General features: G+C 29.9%; 1 protein-coding gene across 3 annotated transcripts in view; it reads right to left on the bottom strand.

Moving 5' to 3' along the window:
• The window catches only part of Prp39 (pre-mRNA processing factor 39), a 92,840-nt gene that overhangs the window by 39,447 nt on the left and 34,407 nt on the right, over positions 1-18,986 (bottom strand). For all 3 annotated transcript variants that reach the window (XM_067278856.1, XM_067278855.1, XM_067278857.1), the window contains 5 exons: positions 16,033-16,158; positions 15,756-15,871; positions 13,424-13,591; positions 4,772-4,979; positions 4,241-4,351 (listed from right to left, as the gene is read on the bottom strand). In XM_067278856.1, coding sequence (XP_067134957.1) covers positions 4,241-4,351; positions 4,772-4,979; positions 13,424-13,591; positions 15,756-15,871; positions 16,033-16,158 — 729 coding nt within the window. The remainder of the gene's footprint in view (positions 1-4,240; positions 4,352-4,771; positions 4,980-13,423; positions 13,592-15,755; positions 15,872-16,032; positions 16,159-18,986) is intronic.

Below are 18,986 nucleotides of genomic sequence, written 5' to 3'. Positions count from 1 at the left end.
TATGATTAAAAATTTCAGCCTGACATTCTGACATGTTACAATAAATAATTGCTCATTAAACTTTCAGCAGTGGAAGAGTCAGGTATGGTTCTATCCCTTAGTAGTGGAGAATATACCTGGAAAATTTTTGAAGTATTTTTTCATGCAATTTTTCTCATTTCCGTTTCAGAAAAAGTATTTGTAAACAGTTATGTTTAGTAAAAAAAAACCTTTTTTATTGTTACATAATTCATTTTTTATGTGAATTTTTTTTTGGCAGTAGTTTTTGGCGATACCCCAAAAGAATTTAGCGGATATATAAGTCCCTCACCACTGCCACACAATCGCCCCTCGATGTATATATATGTCCCTCACCACTGCCACACAATCGCCCCTCGATGTATATATATGTCCCTCACTGCTGAGTGGTTAATGTCCTGATTTCTGCACTGCAAGCAAGTCTTAATGTAAGTTCTCAACAAAAAATATTTTATTTGTAGAGAAAGCTCTTTCACCATCAGCTTTTCTGTGAGAGTTAAATCTTTTTGTAAAAATTTCACCAGCACTTTACTTGCTTGTGTTCTTTCTAGAATCTTTGTTAAACAGACATCCAATTTATTTGAATTCTGTCATTAACTTATTGACAACGGTGGACATGTAAAGTTCTTCACAGTGTCATTGCTGAAATTTATCTTTTTAACAAAATCCTCCAAAACATAGCACATACATGATGCCCATAATGTAAAATTTGTCTTAACCTCAGAAGACAAGAAAGAAACACCTTTCACAATTTTGCTGGATAGTAGCATTTCTCTGTAATCTTTGAGCAAAATGCAATTGGAAATGCTTTGCAATCTTTTCTTAGCTGCAGGATTTGTTTCCTTCAGCCTCTTGCATTTGTTTCTACCACTAAAACCAACAGAAACACACTGAACTGACAAATGTAAATTACTTTCACTAACAGCAACATTCAGCAATTTTTGCTCAATCAATGACTTGATGTTTAAGAATCACTTCTGTCAACTCTTCTGATTCAACAGACTGTATGTCAGATGAATCAGAAATAAAATTTTCTATGTCTGATTCTTTACTCATTACAATGAAATGGCATAGAAAATTATAAGATAATTTATGACTACAGCTTAAAATTACTTAAATCCACAATTTCCAATTAGTGCCTTATATAATAAAAGATCGACATCCTCCAATTTGTAAGACATATTTTGTCAAAGTTGTCGTTCTTTCAAGTATTCATAAGTGGAAAAATCAAAATGTCGTACAAAAAAGGAGATAGTACACAAAACTGGCTAATTTTAGAGGCCATTTCCTAAAAAAGGAGACTAATAGCTAAAAATAGCTATTCACTCCCTGACCTGATAATACATACTCCTCTCTCTTAGTGACAAGTTTTTTGTTGATAAGACTACAAAACACACACACAGTATCTAACCCTTTTTAAGTATTCCTATTCAAAATTAAATATTGTCTTTTAATCTTTAAGTATCATCCTCAGAATTTAAGTTTTAAATATTGGACTATACACACTGGACTCAAAACTGCAGTCAAAACAGAAATATTAGGTTGTTCCAAATGAAATGGTTGATTTTTACTTCTGCCATTTATTAATTTAATTTAAAACTAACATATTCAATCAAAATTGTCTCCACTAACATTAACACACTTTTCCCAATGCAATAGAAATGCATTAATACCAATTTGATAAAAATCATGAGAATGAGAAGCCAATGTGTCATAAAAAGTACTTTTTTGCATTCTCTTCCTTAAAGACTTTCCTTGCCAAACAAACTGTCCAAACCAAATGTATAAAAAAAGTGATAATCTGTTAAAGAATAAGATGGATGGGAAAGAATTTCATTTGAATACTATAATTTTTTTTTTATGAATAATTAAAGGAACTACAGACCTCCAAATGATGCTTCTTATATCTCTGAGTTCGTGTGATACCCATTTGTTGAGCTTCTTGACTTTCCCTAACATGTTTAGAGGCTGAGAAATGGTGATTAATGTTCAGTATGTTCAACCTTTCTATGATTTCCTGGACAGTTAGGTGATGTTCTGATTTGATGATGTTCTTCAATTCTGATTTCTGAGATTTGTATTCCCAGAATGAAATTTTTTGAACCAATGCCTGATGGTCTGCTCACTCACAGAACCTTCACCAAAAGTTTTATTGGTATTTCAGGTTTCTTTGGCTGCATTATGTTCCTGCATAATGCAGCCAGAGCAACCCCTACTCATAAAAGAAAATTATTCAATTTCCTTTTTTTTCCATGCCATGAGGAAAAGTACTCTTAAACAGGTGGAAAACAAAATATAAATGAGATTAATATAAATAACATTTTTAAATTCACATATATGTGTGCTCTTCCAATAGCAAAACATACAGCACTGTTCACATGGAAAAAGTTGAACTACAAGGTTAAGAAGTTTGAGAAGTTTAAATTTAAAAAAACAGCCATTTCATTTACAATGACCCAATAGAAACTAATTTTCACAAAAATGATTCATCTACTCCTGCAAGTTATTTCATGAGCATTGTCTTACAAATTTAATTAAAACAGTAACTTTTAGTTCTAACTAACTACTGAGAAAACTATTTATTTCAGGTTTAAAAAAAACTATAGTTATATATGCAGCAAATATCAAAAACATGTTATGAGCAAGAATACAGCTTTTGATGGCATTAATGGGATGCTAAATATTCTATATCACTATAGAAAGTAATTATATCAATTGTTTTTTCATTTATTAAAACAATCCAAACCAATTACCCTCAACTCTTTCTTTTTATACAGAAGATACATTCTTGAAAAATTCATGTAAAAAACCATGCAAAAAAATACATTTTCTATAGCAAAATGGGAGATACGTTCGAAGTTATTAAAAAACTGTAAAATGAAATAAGTAATCATATTTCATTCAAAAACGCATATAAAAAAGTATGAAAATTTTCTTCCAGTACAGACCTGTTTGTCAGCATTGAAAATCTAGTCAGGAACATAAATTTAAATACCTTCTCTTATTATTTTGGCTAGTTTTTCTGGAAAGCCCTTGGCAGTGTTTATCTACAGATACAATTTCCTCTTTAATTTTAAAATTGTGAAATGCATTTCTTTTTAATAATCCTGTCAGCCATCCTTCACTAGCAGAAAATTCCTTTTTTTTTTTTACCTAGAGTGACTTGAAGACTTGTTGGTTCCAATACCTGTCATCTTTTTTTAAAATAAATTTGTAGTGCCTTCTGCTTTATAATATTTCCATCCACAGATACACTCTTTTGGACCAAATCCTCAATCCAAAGCACTCAAAAATTTTCCATTTTTTTTTCTAAGATGGCATCTCTACTGAACAATGACGTTTTTGAGCTAAGTTGTGATCCACAGATATGAGAATTCTATATGAAAATCTATTTTCTCTTAATTGTTCTGACAGTTGCTTTGTTCAAACCAAAACATTTGCCCACAGATGTTGAACCTTCACCACTCACAAGGCAGTCCAATATTTTTATTTTTGTTTCTAACAAAATGGCATTTCTTTTCCTTTCCTTTATAATTTTAGACATTTTAAACTTATAATATACTGTAAAAATTCTAATTAAAATACTTTAATCAGACTTGTAAATTAGACATACCACAAACTTGTAAAAAAGTCATATCTACCTTTTTAATCTTTCATACACCTAATAGTACAACCTATACATTTCACTCTGACAAAAATGTTATAATCTAAAGATAATTCAAAAATGAACTGATTGAGTGATGCAATACTTGAAAACCTTATATGAACTAATAAATTACTTTTCATCAACTCTCTCTCTTCCTTTTGTTTCATTTGCTCACATTGACAATAATTTTTTACTTTATTAAGTTTTTAAATAGTGTCAGTTTTATTTCTTTCATCATGTTATTTCAAAGTCATGTAAAAAGAGTTAGGTGTACAGTGATCTTCAATAAACAAAAAATATTTAATTTAGTAGTTATTTGTATTTTATTCATATACTCAAAGAAAAACAGCAATTTTGTTTGATCTTATTAAATAATTTTTCAAATAACTTAATACAAGTCTTAAGATGAATGTATCTTTTTAAATAAATAAAATATTAAAGAATATAACAATGATTTTTTCATATCTTTTTGCCATGGTTATATTACTTTTTACCTGAAAAAGTTTTAAATGTTATATCTCCAATTTATTAGACAGAGACAACACACACACACAATTACAGCAAAGATTTACTTACACCTTCTTCAAAAGCCCATCTTTTACTAACTTCTTCTTCATTAATGACAAATATTGCTCTTCTTCTTTCAAGTATTTTTTCTTTCAAATATTTAGTTTCATCGTCATTTGTCTGAAAATATTTCAATTTTTCATTACGATGATCAACATAATTAAAAATAAAATTAATTTAAGTACTTTATGTCCAAATTTGAAATTTTCCAGTCTGATTTATGTATTATAAACTCACCAGAAATTAAAGTAATAATTCAAACATCAATTTCATTAAAACAAACATCTGATGTCAGATATGAAATTGTATGAAATGGTGTATGATCAAGCACAACAATAGTCTATAACTTCCCATATATATGGCAGATAGTGATGAAAATCATTCCTGAAAACAATTTGATGCCATACATTTGAAATAACTTAGTGAATTATCATTAGAGCATTAACATTGTTAATACTCCATCATCTATTCCCACTCCATAAAAAATCTATGCTAAAATTTAATATTGTTTCATTATATATAAAGAATTAAATTACTTACAGCATCTTTATCTGTTTTGTCAAATGCTATAAGACCAGGAGGAGCTTCATCATCAACTCCTGGGGGTGGAGCATCTTCAACGCCCTCTTCTTCATCTATAGGTGGTTCCATTTTTTTAGTACTAGTTACAAATTCTTGGCGCAGTTCAAGAAATTCATCTGTTGATAACACATCTTTAGGAATGTTTGATTTGATATGTTCCTGAAATCTATTTTAAAAAAATATTATTAATACTCTTTGATACATAAAATTTTTTAAAACAAAATTACATTATCACCAATAAAATAAATAAATAATTCATATTTAAATTATGAAGTTCACAGGAATGTGCTCAAAAGATCATTCTTCATTTAAACTAATTCATATCCTTAAATTGGTTCAATAATTTAAAACTGTTAGATAATTTCTTAATTTCTGCTAGGTTAACAGTAACTAATTCATCCAATGAAAATTACAAAAATTATTCAAACTATGATGCAATTATTTTATAATTATGACAATACATCAAAATTAATGTAAGAAAGAAATGGTTATGATTTTTTAAAATGCCAATTTTTAAAATGTTAAAATACATATATAAGTTACTTCATTTGCTATAAAAAAAATCACAATAAAATAAGACAGAGTTAATACATGTCTACAGTTAAGGAAAATTGACACAAAAATTTCATAAAAATAATTTTTTCAACTTGTGAAATAAATAAACCTAAGAAGTAAACTTAAAGATATATCAATAAAACAAGATAGATACAATTTGTTTTTTAAAAATCCAGCAACAAGTTGCTTAACTTTCCCCAGCAAAATTTAAAACTGAATGTGTTGTGCCATCTGTTATATATTACTAAAAACACTTTTTATATTTTTAATTATTATTAAATGGCAAAAAGCTTAATTCTGAGGGTAGGGATGGGTTTTATAAAAAATTGTAAATGCTTTTCTGTGAATATTGTCTACTTGGACTTTGTTTATTAATAGGACTTATTATACAGGTGAAGTTTCTGATTAGATTAGGTTTTTTTGGATACTTTATGTCAATATTGATGTTAATTTAATACTGAACAATAAAGTAAATAATGTAAACCTGCTGAAGAGGGGAGCCTTCAGGTCCAAAACACAAAAAGTGTGTTACAGGTTAAAGATATTTTGTTTTAACTTGGGATTTCCTTTTTGAAAAAACTTCATCAGTGTAATAAGTCCTATTAATAAACAAAGTCGACAATATGCTGTGTATATATATACACAGATATGAAAAATTAAAGACAGAGATAAAAAAAATTAATTGTAAATGCTAATGAGGAAAATCATCATTAAATCTGACCCTATACAAGATTATAACACACAGCCTTCCTTTATCTCCCCACCCTGTTCACCTTTTACCATCAAAATTTAATAGCAACAATTCCCCTAATACACAAACTTCCCTGCAAAATTTCAAAAATTTTTGACAAAGTTTCAAAAAAATGTGAGCTTCAAAAAGGTAAACAAAATTGTGCCCCACACATATACTAACATCCATACACACAGAAAAACCCTGAATGTTTTGCATTTCTTGACATTTCAAGTCCCGAGTCCAAAAATGTAAAAATCTTGAGAGATCATTTTTTGACCAATCGCCATACTTTCCCTCCGTTATATATAACAGAGCCAGTAAAGGAAAAATCACTGTTCTTTTCATTTATGTATGAATAACTTCAAGCATAAATGTCATTTAGAAAAGATGGAAAAATGGAACATGAAACATAGCCAAACATATTATATATTTTGTAAATTATTTAATTTTTAATACAGCATTTAAAAAATAAATTTAAATTTATTTTAATCTAATATAAAAAAATTTAATTTATAAAAATTTCTGTAGATAAATTTCTGCTCTTGCAAAAATTCGATTATATAATTTCAAATTTCAGAAAGATGGAATATTAGTTATTCTGCAAATTAATTAATATAGTCTGTTAAACAATATTTTAGTGCTAAGTGGAAAATGTAAGATTTTATTTAATAAATATACAATAAATATAAATACAACTTTTTCACAAAGATAAAACCTTTGCTTCTGTTTCTCTTCCAGAAACTACAGAAGAGAAACAGAAGCAAAGGTTTTATTTTTGTGAAAAAGTTGTATTTATATTTATTGTATATTTATTACATGTAAATAACTGTCGGCCATGTTTATTTTTTTACTATTTTTTTCATGTACGATTTTATCTTTGCTCCAGTATGGATACAAAATCTTTCATCTATTATTAACTAACATTGTATTCCTTCCATTTAGATCATTTATTCTTATTACTTATTTTCTTTAATTTCTCTAACCCTATGATGAATACTCTCATATTATTGTAATGTATATGCACATGATCACCTGCAGATATGGGGGTTGTACCAAAAGTAGTACAAAAGTGGGCACAACTTTATTAACTGGCACAAGTTGCTTAAAGTGTTCATGTTAGTAGAGTATATCCTCCTCTGTAGTACCCTTCTTCTTGCAGGTAAATAATGGATTTCAAGCAGAAGCAATGTGTCATCTTTGAGTTCTTGATCAAGGAGGGATACAGGTTGTCCAACATCAACAGAGGCTACAGAAAATTTAGAGATTACACCACTGATAAGAGCAATGTCCACAGATAAAGTTTAGAGGAACCAGCATTGAAGACAAACCATGCAGTAGGAGCCATCAACTATAACCACTGACATAAACTGTCAGCTAGTGAATGAAGTGATTCATGCAGAGACAAGAGACAAGTCATAATTCATAGACTTGCTACACAACTGCACTGTAGTCATAATGCCATACAAAAGATGGTGGAAAACTTAGGGTATCAAAAAATGGGTACCTTGACAGTTCACACCCAATTCGAAAGAAAAATGAGTGGAAGTCTGCTTTGATCTGTTAGAAGTGTTTGATGCCAATGAAAACTTTGTCTGATTTGGTGACGGGACGAAATATAGGCATTTAATCCAGAAACAAAAGATCAATACTGGACAAACTGTAAGGAGGAGAAAAAGACCAAACAAGAATCTGAAAACAATTCATATTAACTATGACAATGTGCAACCACACACATCTCTGGCAATAAATCAGGCAATCTGCAAATTTGGCTGGTGAGGGGCCTCCATCCATCATACAGCTCTGAATCTGTCACCCTCCACCCTCTGACTCAGTTCAATGAAGGGCAGTCTCTGGGGGACACTTATTTGATGATACAGATGAAATGAAAGTGACTATTAAGAAGTGGGTACAACAGTGTACATTTAAATTTTTTCAAAGCAGATTTGAGAGTTGAGTTCAATGATGGCACAAATGCATCACTAGTAATGAGAACTATGCTGAGTAGTACATTTATATAGAGAAAGAGTTACTCTACCTCTTGAACCAGAACTGCAGCAAAATTTCCACTGCAGAAGGCTCTGTCATAGAGATTTGTGTAAAATTTAATTCCACATTTCCTGGCACACTTTCCAGTCCTGCAGAAGACTTGGAACATCTTTCTGAAACCACTTTTTAGCAAAAAAAAAAAAATCTATGAAAGAGGTGTCTGAGATGAATGAAAAGGAACCATCCTGATGCCAGTCTCAACTGTTTTTCCTACTTGTAGTAGGCTACTGACAAATTTATGATGTGACTGAATGCTTTATCCATATGGATCCACCTTTATCACATAAAGAAGGGAAATTTCCTGATTGAACATACTCTGACAGTAGACTGCATTGATCCTTACATTCTTTCCCCCACATGGATGAAGTTCAAGATTGTTACAGGCACAATATCTAGCTGCTATCATGAATCCTTTTGGAAAACTCTCTCTACATTGCTTGACAAAGTCAAAGTGACAATGTTACTGTTCTTTTTTTGTATTAAATTATTAAATTGATTTTGACATGTTTGTGTCATCCAGGTACTGTACACTCAAACTTTGTCCAGGGTGGCCACTCATTGTCACTTACACCTGCCATACTCTTTTTGTAGTTTTCTCACATTGGTAAAAATACTCCTTGACATGATTCAGCTTGAAGTCCATTGGCTTTGTGCCTATGCTCAAGATCAAGATTTTCATGAATGATCCTTCCCACTGTAGCTTGTGCTATTTTCAGCCTTTAGGACAAGCTTATTTGTGTAACAGGATTCTTCTTGATAACACTGACATGGATTTGTCAGATATTCTCTAAAGCAAGGTTAACCAACCTTTTTTCCTAATGGGCCAAATTAGCAATTTACATATATTCAGCAGGCCACAAAGGTACTTTACATAAATATATTTTTTAAAAAGTTCAAAATGTGAATATCAAATTTTAATAACAAATATATATAATTACAAAAAATACTGTATTATTTATTGACAGTAAAAAAAAATTATACTTCCATAAAATAAAAATAAATTCAATGCAATTTTTGACATTGCCTTCCTTTTATAATATTGTCAATATCTGCTTTTATGGTACTAGTCTTAATTGTAAGAATGTTAGTTAAATGGGAATCACTCGACCTATTTCTTTCAGCAGTTTGATGTTTTTCATGCACAAAAAGAATTGTTCACAACAGTATGTACTACCCCACATGCATAAGTTTTCCAGATAAAACAATTTTCTAGCACCAATTACATCATTACAACATCAAAATGTATCCAGTGAAATGAGAATAATTTTTATGACATACTTTAACAAAATAAATGAAAATGTACAGTACCTAAAAAATTTAGGGTGAAGCGGGCCGCATAAAAATATTAAGTGGGCCATGGCTTGGACATCCCTGCTCTAAAGCAACGATCGACAACCGGTGGTCCGTGGAGAAATTTGGACATTAATCAACAGAAGGTTACACAAAGTATTACGAAAGAAATGCAAAATGCTTAGTTACTTTTTCACTTATTGGGGGGTTTCTTATTCGAATCTAAAACCAAATACAAAGCAACTGCTATCAATAAATAATGAACAATAAACAATATTGTGAGTGTGATGGTCATCCTTCGTGGAAAAACCCTAAGAATCCATAAACTTGTTTCAAACAAGCAGCAATGAACTTGCATTAATTTGTTATAATTAAACATGAAAGTTTCATATTAATATAGTAAAATTGAACTTTTATGATCATTATTCTACAGATTTTGTATTGTTTAAAAAAATTTATGATAGTGATCAACGGGATTCAAAATTGTGAGTTTAGTGGTCCCTGAGGCCAGAAAGGTTGCCGACTGCTGCTCTAAAGCAGGGATGGGCAACCTGCAACCTGCATTCATATATTTTGCGGCCCGCGGCGCATAAAACGTGAATAAATATATCAATTTCCCAGCTTAAGGAAGTATGCAACAAAAATTCAAACATTATTTTCTACAACTTATGTATGTGAATAGTTTTTCCCGCAGTGAATTTAGTAAAAATTAAAACAAAAAACCGGCTAACAGACACATCGAAACTAATTTAAAACTAGCAGTGACAAATATTTAATCAAATATTTCCAATATATTACGTTTACATCAGTTCCAGAAGCTAAATTAAGTATACCTATGCTAATTTATAATTATATATGAATAAATAATTCTAAATTACCAACATTTTTTTCCTCTCTCTTGTATGCAGCCCGCACCAGTTCAAAAGTCTTAAAATGCAGCCCTTACATAGAAAATGGTTGCCCATTTCTGCTCTAAAGGATGCAATAGCATCTTTTCTGTTTCTCAAGATATCTACAAACAAGAAGAGGTAGCAGCTGGTTGCACTTTTGAATGCACTTTTGCTGCCTACACTTGATTTACTTATGTAACGACCTCTTTCCCAACACTTTTTTACTATCACGGAAAGGCTATATTTGGCATTGGAAAGTCCAGATGTAACTTTCCCAATAGGCTGTTATTTTCATTGCCATAATTACAGATTTTTTTTTAACAAAACTGTCAACAGAATATTCTAAAACATTAACTGATTCTAACATGCTCAAATGATCTATTTCATATTTGCAGATGTGTGTACTATTTTCATAAGAAATCATTCAATATTAACTGATTCAACCTCTGTATACTTGGTAGTAACATCACAAGTTTGAAAACATTTTTTTATTTTTATTTTATTTTACTTTTTTATTTTTATTTTTTTGGTAGCAAAACCTCTAGTTTTAACAAAATGTTTTTAGATTAAAAATAAATTTTAAAATTATGTTTTTAATCTGTACTAGTTGTTAATACAACAAAAATTAAAGAGAATATTTGAAATTCCTCTGAGAATAAATTCATTATGAACATGTTATGCAAATGGTTAAGAAAGAAACAATGGTATGGTAATGACAATTACAATTTTAGCAATATATATATATATATTATATTGCTTTCCATTCACTTATCTATATATATAAAAACGAATGTGTGTGTGTGTGTGTGTTTGTGTTTGTCCTTCATGCATTATCACACCATTTATCCGATTGCCATGAAACTTTGGGAAGTTGTTTAATACACTCCCGCGAAGGTTTGTGGCATATGTGAAGACCACTATTTCCCCCCTTTCAAAAATATATTTATATATGGATTAAGGCTTTCATGTCCAACAGATGGCGCTAACTTCTGACAACCTAAGTTGGCTTTTCTGTGAGGCATTATGCTTTTCTGTTAGAATGGACTAAAGCAGTTCATTTTCTATCTATCTATATAAATAAAATATAACGTTTGTTTGTTCCTACCGATTCCTTTTGAATTTTGACACAACGTTGCATTCAAATACGCAAGTGTTTGTATATAATATACACGTCTAAATTCCCCCTACTGGGGGGAGATGGATGGGATTAAGGCTTACCGTGAAGAACTCGGCTTCTATTATACTATTTTAAAATGCGGTTTTTTGTGTTTTTGATTGCATTTTAATAGGTTATGTCAACAGAATATACACTAAAAAGGGATTTTTCGATATTTCCTTGCGACGGAGAGGGACAGGATTAAGGCTTACTGTGAAGAACTCCGACTTTTATTATACTATTTTGCATGCGGTTTTTTGCGTTTTTAATTGCGTTTTAATAGGTTACGTCAACAGAATATACACTAAAAAGGGATTTTTCGATAATCCCTTGCGGGGGAGAGAGACAGGATTAAGGCTTACTGTGAAGAACTCGACTTTTATTATACTATTTTAGATGCGTGTTTGATTGCGTTTTAATAGGGTACGTCAAGAGAATGTACACTAAGAAGGGATTTTTTGAAATTCCCCCCACGGGGGAGGCGTTATACATTTATAATAGATACATTTTGAGCCACAGCAACGCGTGGCTGGGTCTGCTAGTATAAAATAAATTAAACCACTTGATAGATTTCTCTATAGAATTTAAGTCCTGGCTACATATAGGTCATTCCAGTAATTTGATTTGATCACTATTAAACCACCTAGTTGTGACATGCAAGACATGACACATCTTGTTGAACCCAGAAATTTGGTCCAGCAGTTTGTTCCAATGGCAATATGTTTAAAGTACATCAACACATCTCTGGCTATTTAAACAACTTTTATTAAAGTCAAATTTGTTTTCCCATTTAAGTCAAAAGCTATCATTACGAGAGCAACCACCACCAACATGCTTTGAAGAAACTATGAACTCTGCTTAAACCATACCAGTAATATTGGCAATCATGAGTTGTCCAAATTAACTTTTTTCTCATCAAAAAAATTGTACAAATTTAGCTAATTTCAATTGTGCTGCAATTTGATTTGTATTTAGTTTCAGTTGTGGCTTTCTTTTACATTATTATTATTATTTTGTTTTTTTTTGAAGTTGCTGCCATTATCGTATTGACTATGGTAGTTGACACACTAAACTATATATCTTGTACAATTTGTCATTTTTCATGCAATTTCAATTTCAATGTGTGTCTAAACTTAAATTTCTAATAATAATTCAGCATTTGTTGTTATATTTTGAAATGGAGATTTTGTCTCAACCAATTTTACCTGCTTCTTCCATTAGCAATGCATTTGAGACTCATGCCTTCAATAATTCCTTTCTTGTAATCCAACATGTATTTCCTCCTTTTATCTTGTAACTTAATGAAAATTATTCAAACATTTTTTTTATTATAATTAAGATCTAGAATTATACAGAATTCAGACTTGTTTTTGCTCAGAGTATTAAATTAACCAATTTATTCAATTAAAATAATTTTCATTGATAATTTTTCTTACATTTTGCTGTTTAAATTTTTTAATATTTACATTTTTGCAAAAATTTTTTAATATACAAATAAAAGGACATATTAACACCTCTTGGTGTTGATGTAGGTAGAAATTTCATTTTTCAGAAACCTAATTTGCATCACATATTCTTATATTTGATGTGGAGAAGAATTATATTAATTATTTTTTTTTTCTTTTAAATACCAAATGTTTTTAATAGCAAATATAGAAAAGCTAAATTTTATGATCATTTCTTTGATTAAAAAACAAATTTTATAGTTTTTTTTCATTGTTTTTATTAAAAATTTTTAAATTAAATATATTCTTAATAAAACATTTAAATATTTTTTTAACTAAATGTCTTTATTAATACTATAAATATTTTAATAATTCAAAATGATAGAGACCAAAGAAAAATTAAATTTAAATCTAAATTATTTCAATTATATAAGGCTGAAATTTTTTATAATACAAATAAGTATTAAAAATGGTATAAAAAACAGTGATACTTACTTTTCAAAATGATGACTATAAAGTTGAGTAGGTATTGTAAATAATTTATCATAAATTCCTGTAATTTCTTTCAAATTGCCATTTTCCTGTTCCCAATTTACGTATAAATCCCATAATCTATCTGAACGAAATTCTCTACCAGCTGCTTCAACAGCTCTTTCAAATACACTATAAGTACAAATTATAAAATAAAATTTCATATATTTTCAATACAATATATAATTTTAAATTTCTGCATTTACATTATTATAAGTTTTCAAAATAGCTATTCTGTAACAGACACCCATATTCTTTCTGTCAATTAATAGTTTGCAAATTTATTTTTAAAATACTATTCAAAATTAATAAAAAGCTAACAACAAACTGCATAAGACTAGTTCTTTTTCTATTGCAAATTTAGGTTACATTAAGTACCATAAATTCCTGCTTATCTGTATCAGCACATACTCTGTACCTCAAGAAGTTTCCAATGAAAACATTTAAACTGATGAATTTTGTCTAGATGACATTATCTGTCTTTTTGTTTTTCACTCTCTCTTTCTTTCATTTTATTTCTGTTAGTAATCATTTTAGATAAAACAAGGGAAATGGAAAAAATGGATAAGACCACCTTACAGAAAAATAATAAAAACAACAACTGCATATTCAACAAAAAATGAGCTGCTTCACATGATAACAACCTGATGGACAGTAATCATCAAGCCATCCAATAGGATGCTGAAATTCTATTTAATTTATTCAATTAGTGTTTAGAAAACATTATAAAAAAATGTATTTAACTACTGTCTTAACTCAAGTTATTTAATAACAATAATCTTAGAATTCGTCGTCTCTACACACTTCAGATGCCATGGTTAATAAGTAAAAGTTATTATGGGTTGAACAAGCAGTTTTTGCTTATTTTTGAAAGCTTTCATTACTTAACATAGATGTGTGATTAATTATAATGGTTGTAAAATTTAACACACTATTTCTAACATGAGATTGTATTCTTTGTTTAGAAGCTTATTTTAAACTTTTTGCTTTACATTTTAAGTTTGGAAGATTTGGAAGACATATGTTTTATGAGTTTTGGAAAGAATATAATGTCATACAAACATCTGGTTTAAAAAGTTGTTTGGAAATTTTTGAACTAAAGACACAAAATATATGGGGTGCCAAAAAGCTTTTGACAAAGAAAACTTCCAGGAAAAAACTGTTAAAAATTGACAAATAACACACAATACACTATAAACTGTATAATCAAACATATCAAAAATAAAACGTAAAAAGACACTGAAAATATACTGAGTATAACGCAAGAGTGAAAGATGACTTGGACACACAACAGATGGCATATGTGTTTCGAGCGCATTTTTCCCACTGCACTTATAGTTCAAACTTCAAAGCACCATATAAACTCTAAAGCATTCGAAGCCAGTTTTTCAAAGTATGACATACCAGTGTAACTTAAACTTTTTTACTCCAACTACTTATGATCAAGGATTTCTGATTATTAAATATAACTGATCTCACAAACTTTTAAATGTTACATATTTGAAAGTTGGATAGCCTTTTTTTTTTGGTCTACTTTTTTAAGTTTAGACCAAATCCTTCATAAGCTTTACTTTGTGACCATCTGGCTGATTAAAAGTTCATGCATCAAATTACAATAATCATGCTGAAACAATAGTCATGCACACTCAATACATAAGTCCCAATATATTTAAAATTCTATTTAATAAAACATTATTTTTAACTTTTTCTAATTTATAATTATTTTTTACTGTATATGTAAGCATATTCTCATAATCAAGTTTTCTGATCACTCAGCTGTAATAATTCAAAGTGCATACAGAGAAATTCAAGGGGGGAAAGTTCTTAATACAATACTCTCTTGCTAATCTGACCTCTCAATTATCCAGCATATCTTTTATGTTTCTCTCTTGTTCACTGTACATAATTTTACAACAATAACTATGCATCTCCAAAAATAATCAGTACCAAAGATCAACAAGTCATGTCATTCACTGCCTTTAGGCCTACACATACAGTAATCCACTCTTGCTAATCTGCTACTCCTCTGTGCAAAGGATGGCCACATTAGCAAGAATTTAAGGTACTGTACATAATATAAAATTATACATGCACAATAAGATTCTGTTACATTTATAAAAATCTATATAAGATAATTAACCATAAACTGGCTTAAATCAAACACATGTAAACTAGTAACATTTAATTCTAATCATATTTTTTATGTTAAAAACAAATCTATATAATAGACTGAAAATGATAAATATTAGATTGTACATAAAATGAGTATTAACTATGAAACATAAAATAAACTTACTCTTTTATTTTTTTGTAATTATTTTCATTATCAGCATACTGAGTTTTACAAAAATTGATATAATGTATCCATAAATCAACACTTAATGGAATTGCTTGAAGACCACGTTCAAATACCTATTAAATTTTTCAAAATATTTACATAAGTATTTTTAAATTATATAAAATTCTTATTATTAATTAAATTTGGATTAAAATTAAATTAGTCAAATTAAATTTATTGTATTACTTCTAATAAATAAATTTAAAATATTTAAATATTTTGAATACAAAAATACCTCTTCAGCTTTATCTGGTGTACTCATTTTCTTTTCCATGTCTGCATACTTTTTCCAATAACCATAACAATATGGATAATGTTTAAAAAATTCATCAAATGCCTCTCTGGCAGCCAATAAATTATTCTATCAATAAAAACAAAAATTCAATACTTTCAGAGTCAGTATACATTATAATTAGTAAATTGACAAGTTCTTAGTAAAATGTACTGAAACACTAATTTTGTATTAGTACTATCTATCATATAGTATTATGGAAATTTACAAAAGTATTATTGATAAAAATTAAATTGTTAAAATCTTGAAAAATTATATATCATTCTAGTTGTTACTTACAATGAATATCAAATTATAAAAATAAATCACATAAAACAGAAACTCATTGATTTAATAAAATATTTTTTTACCACCATACTAACTACAGCAGTGGTTCCCAAAGTGTGCACCGCGGCACCCTAGGGAGCCGCAGCTTCCTCACAGGGCACATCAAAATATAAAATTTTCATAATTTTACTTCCACTTTCAATTCAATGCGATAAGATGCAACATCTAGCAGACCTGATGCAAATCATTAACTCGGTAATAAAGGTGGCATATAGAATCGCAAAATGTAAAAAGCCTCTTACCGTTGCAGAAAAACTCATTCTACTGTCTGCTGTAGATATGGTGAACATTATGACCGGTGGCAGCTATCAACTGGGTGGCAGCTATCAACTGGGTAGCAGCTATCAACTGGGTGGCAGCTATCAACTGGGTAGCAGCTATCAACTGGGTAGCAGCTATCAAAAGTGCCTTTGTCCAATAACACTATCAGTTGCAGAAGACGACACATAGTGAAGAACCTCCAATGTTCAGTTATTGAAAAAATAGAAGGAAAGGAATTTGGGTTGCAGCTGGATGAGGACACAGATAATAATAATGATGCTCACTTGATTTGCTATGTACAGTTTATAGATAATAACAACATTGTAGAAGACTCTCTTTTGTAAAAGTATCACTGCTGGTGCTAAGGCTCACGACTTGTTTGAGGTCCTTGATATTTTTATTTCCAAAAATAATTTGGAGTGGACCAAATGCATTGGTATCTTTACTGATGGTGCTCGTTCTATGTCTGGATATTATGGAGAAATGCAAGCACATTTACAAAGCAAAGACCCTGATGCCCTGTGGACCCTTTGTGTTATTCACAGGGAAGACGCGCATAAAAATATCTGAGTCCAGCATTGAACTAGTATATGCAGTACGTATATTGGGTTGTTCAGAAAGAAATTTCGTTTTTTTTTTATTACTAGAGGAATTAGTTGTATTTTTACCAGCCAATTTCATTTTAAACCACATTTTCATTATATATTTTGACAGCTGAACATTTTAAAGCTTATTTGTAAAAAACTTTGTTTGATTCGGTACTGTACAATGTTTTTTTTTTTTTTTTTTTGTCCCATCAAATATGGAAAATCAAAAGCATCATTTTTGGCTTGCTTTTTCATTACCAAAAAATCAAAATGCTGTTCAACCAAGAAAAAAACTGTGGTACATGTATGAAGATGTGTTGAGAGAAAGACAGTGCCAAAACTGGTTCACAAAATTTCATTCTGGCAATTTCAATATTGAAGATGCACCACATTCTGGATGCCCAGTTGAAGCCAATGAAAACAAAATAAAGGTACTGATTGAAGCAAACTGCTAAATAACAACACTTGAAATCACTAAGAGATTAAATTTGTTGAATTGAACCGGTTACTTGAAACGAATTGGTTTCGTTTCAAAGCTTGATATATGGGTTCCACATGTTCTTAAAGAGAGATGTTCTCTTTGCTGGGATTTTAAGGAAATTTTTATTGAGCTTTTGTCAGACAATTTAACAACTGATTTGAAAGTGTACGGCCATCAAGTAAACAAATTGAGTAATATCATCAAACAGAAAAGGCCAGAATTGATCAACAAAAAAGGCATAGTGTTTTACCATGATAATGCCAACTTGCACACAAGTTTGATAAATCATCAGAAACTGTTACAGCTTAGATGGGATGTGCTATCACACCAACCATATTCACCAGATCAGGCACCCTCGGATTATTACTTGTTCCGGTCTTTACAAAACCTTTTAAACTGTAAGACGTTAACTTGAAATAAAAATGTCAAAAATTACTTGGACCCGTTTTTTGTAAGCAAACATCAAAACTTTTATAAACGTGGAATCATGCTGCTACCAGAAACGATGGCAACAGGTATTTGACCAAAATGGTCAATATATAATTCAATAAAATATTTATTTATTATAAAAAAATTTTTTCCCCCACGGATAAAAACTAAATTACTTTCTGAACAACCCAATAGTAAACTTTATAAAAATGGCCGTTAAAGGCAAGATTTTTCAAAAAAACTATGTGACAATGTGGGATCCAAGCACACGTCGTTGTACTACAGCACTTTGAGAAAGCTTAAAACATTACCACGAGAGAGTGACATCTCTCTGAGATAATGTTTTGTCTTGTATGTCTGAACTGTGACAGGAAATTTATGCTTTTCTTAAAGAGGAAGACCACAAGTATGCCAAAAATTTTGTGATTGAAGATTTTTTGGTAAAACTAGCATACTTATGTGATATTTTTGAAAAGCTCAAGCTCAATGCCCTGAATCTCTCCCAGCAGGGAAGCAACATGCACCTTTTAAAGTCAATTGAGAAAATTTCAGCTTTTATAAAAAAAATTAAAACCATGGAAAAGAAAAATAAATGAAAGACAGAGAAAAAGATATTTCCCCTTGTTGCAACAGTGTTTGACTTCCAATGGAGTTGATTTCTCAAGGTATGAGCTCTATTTTTGAAGAACATTTATCACAGCTTATCATCCGGTCTGAGAAATATTTTCAAAATGATAATATCAATAAATTTGCATGGATTCAAAATCCATTTATTGCCACTGCTCCATCTGAATTTACTGCTGCAGAAGAAG

Source organism: Centruroides vittatus, unplaced genomic scaffold (assembly GCF_030686945.1).
Source record: "Centruroides vittatus isolate TY-2023 unplaced genomic scaffold, ASM3068694v2 contig_824, whole genome shotgun sequence".
Classification (NCBI taxonomy): Eukaryota; Metazoa; Arthropoda; class Arachnida; order Scorpiones; family Buthidae; genus Centruroides; species Centruroides vittatus.
Note: the sequence above shows the minus strand (reverse complement) of the source record. Positions and strands in the feature narration are given on the sequence as shown.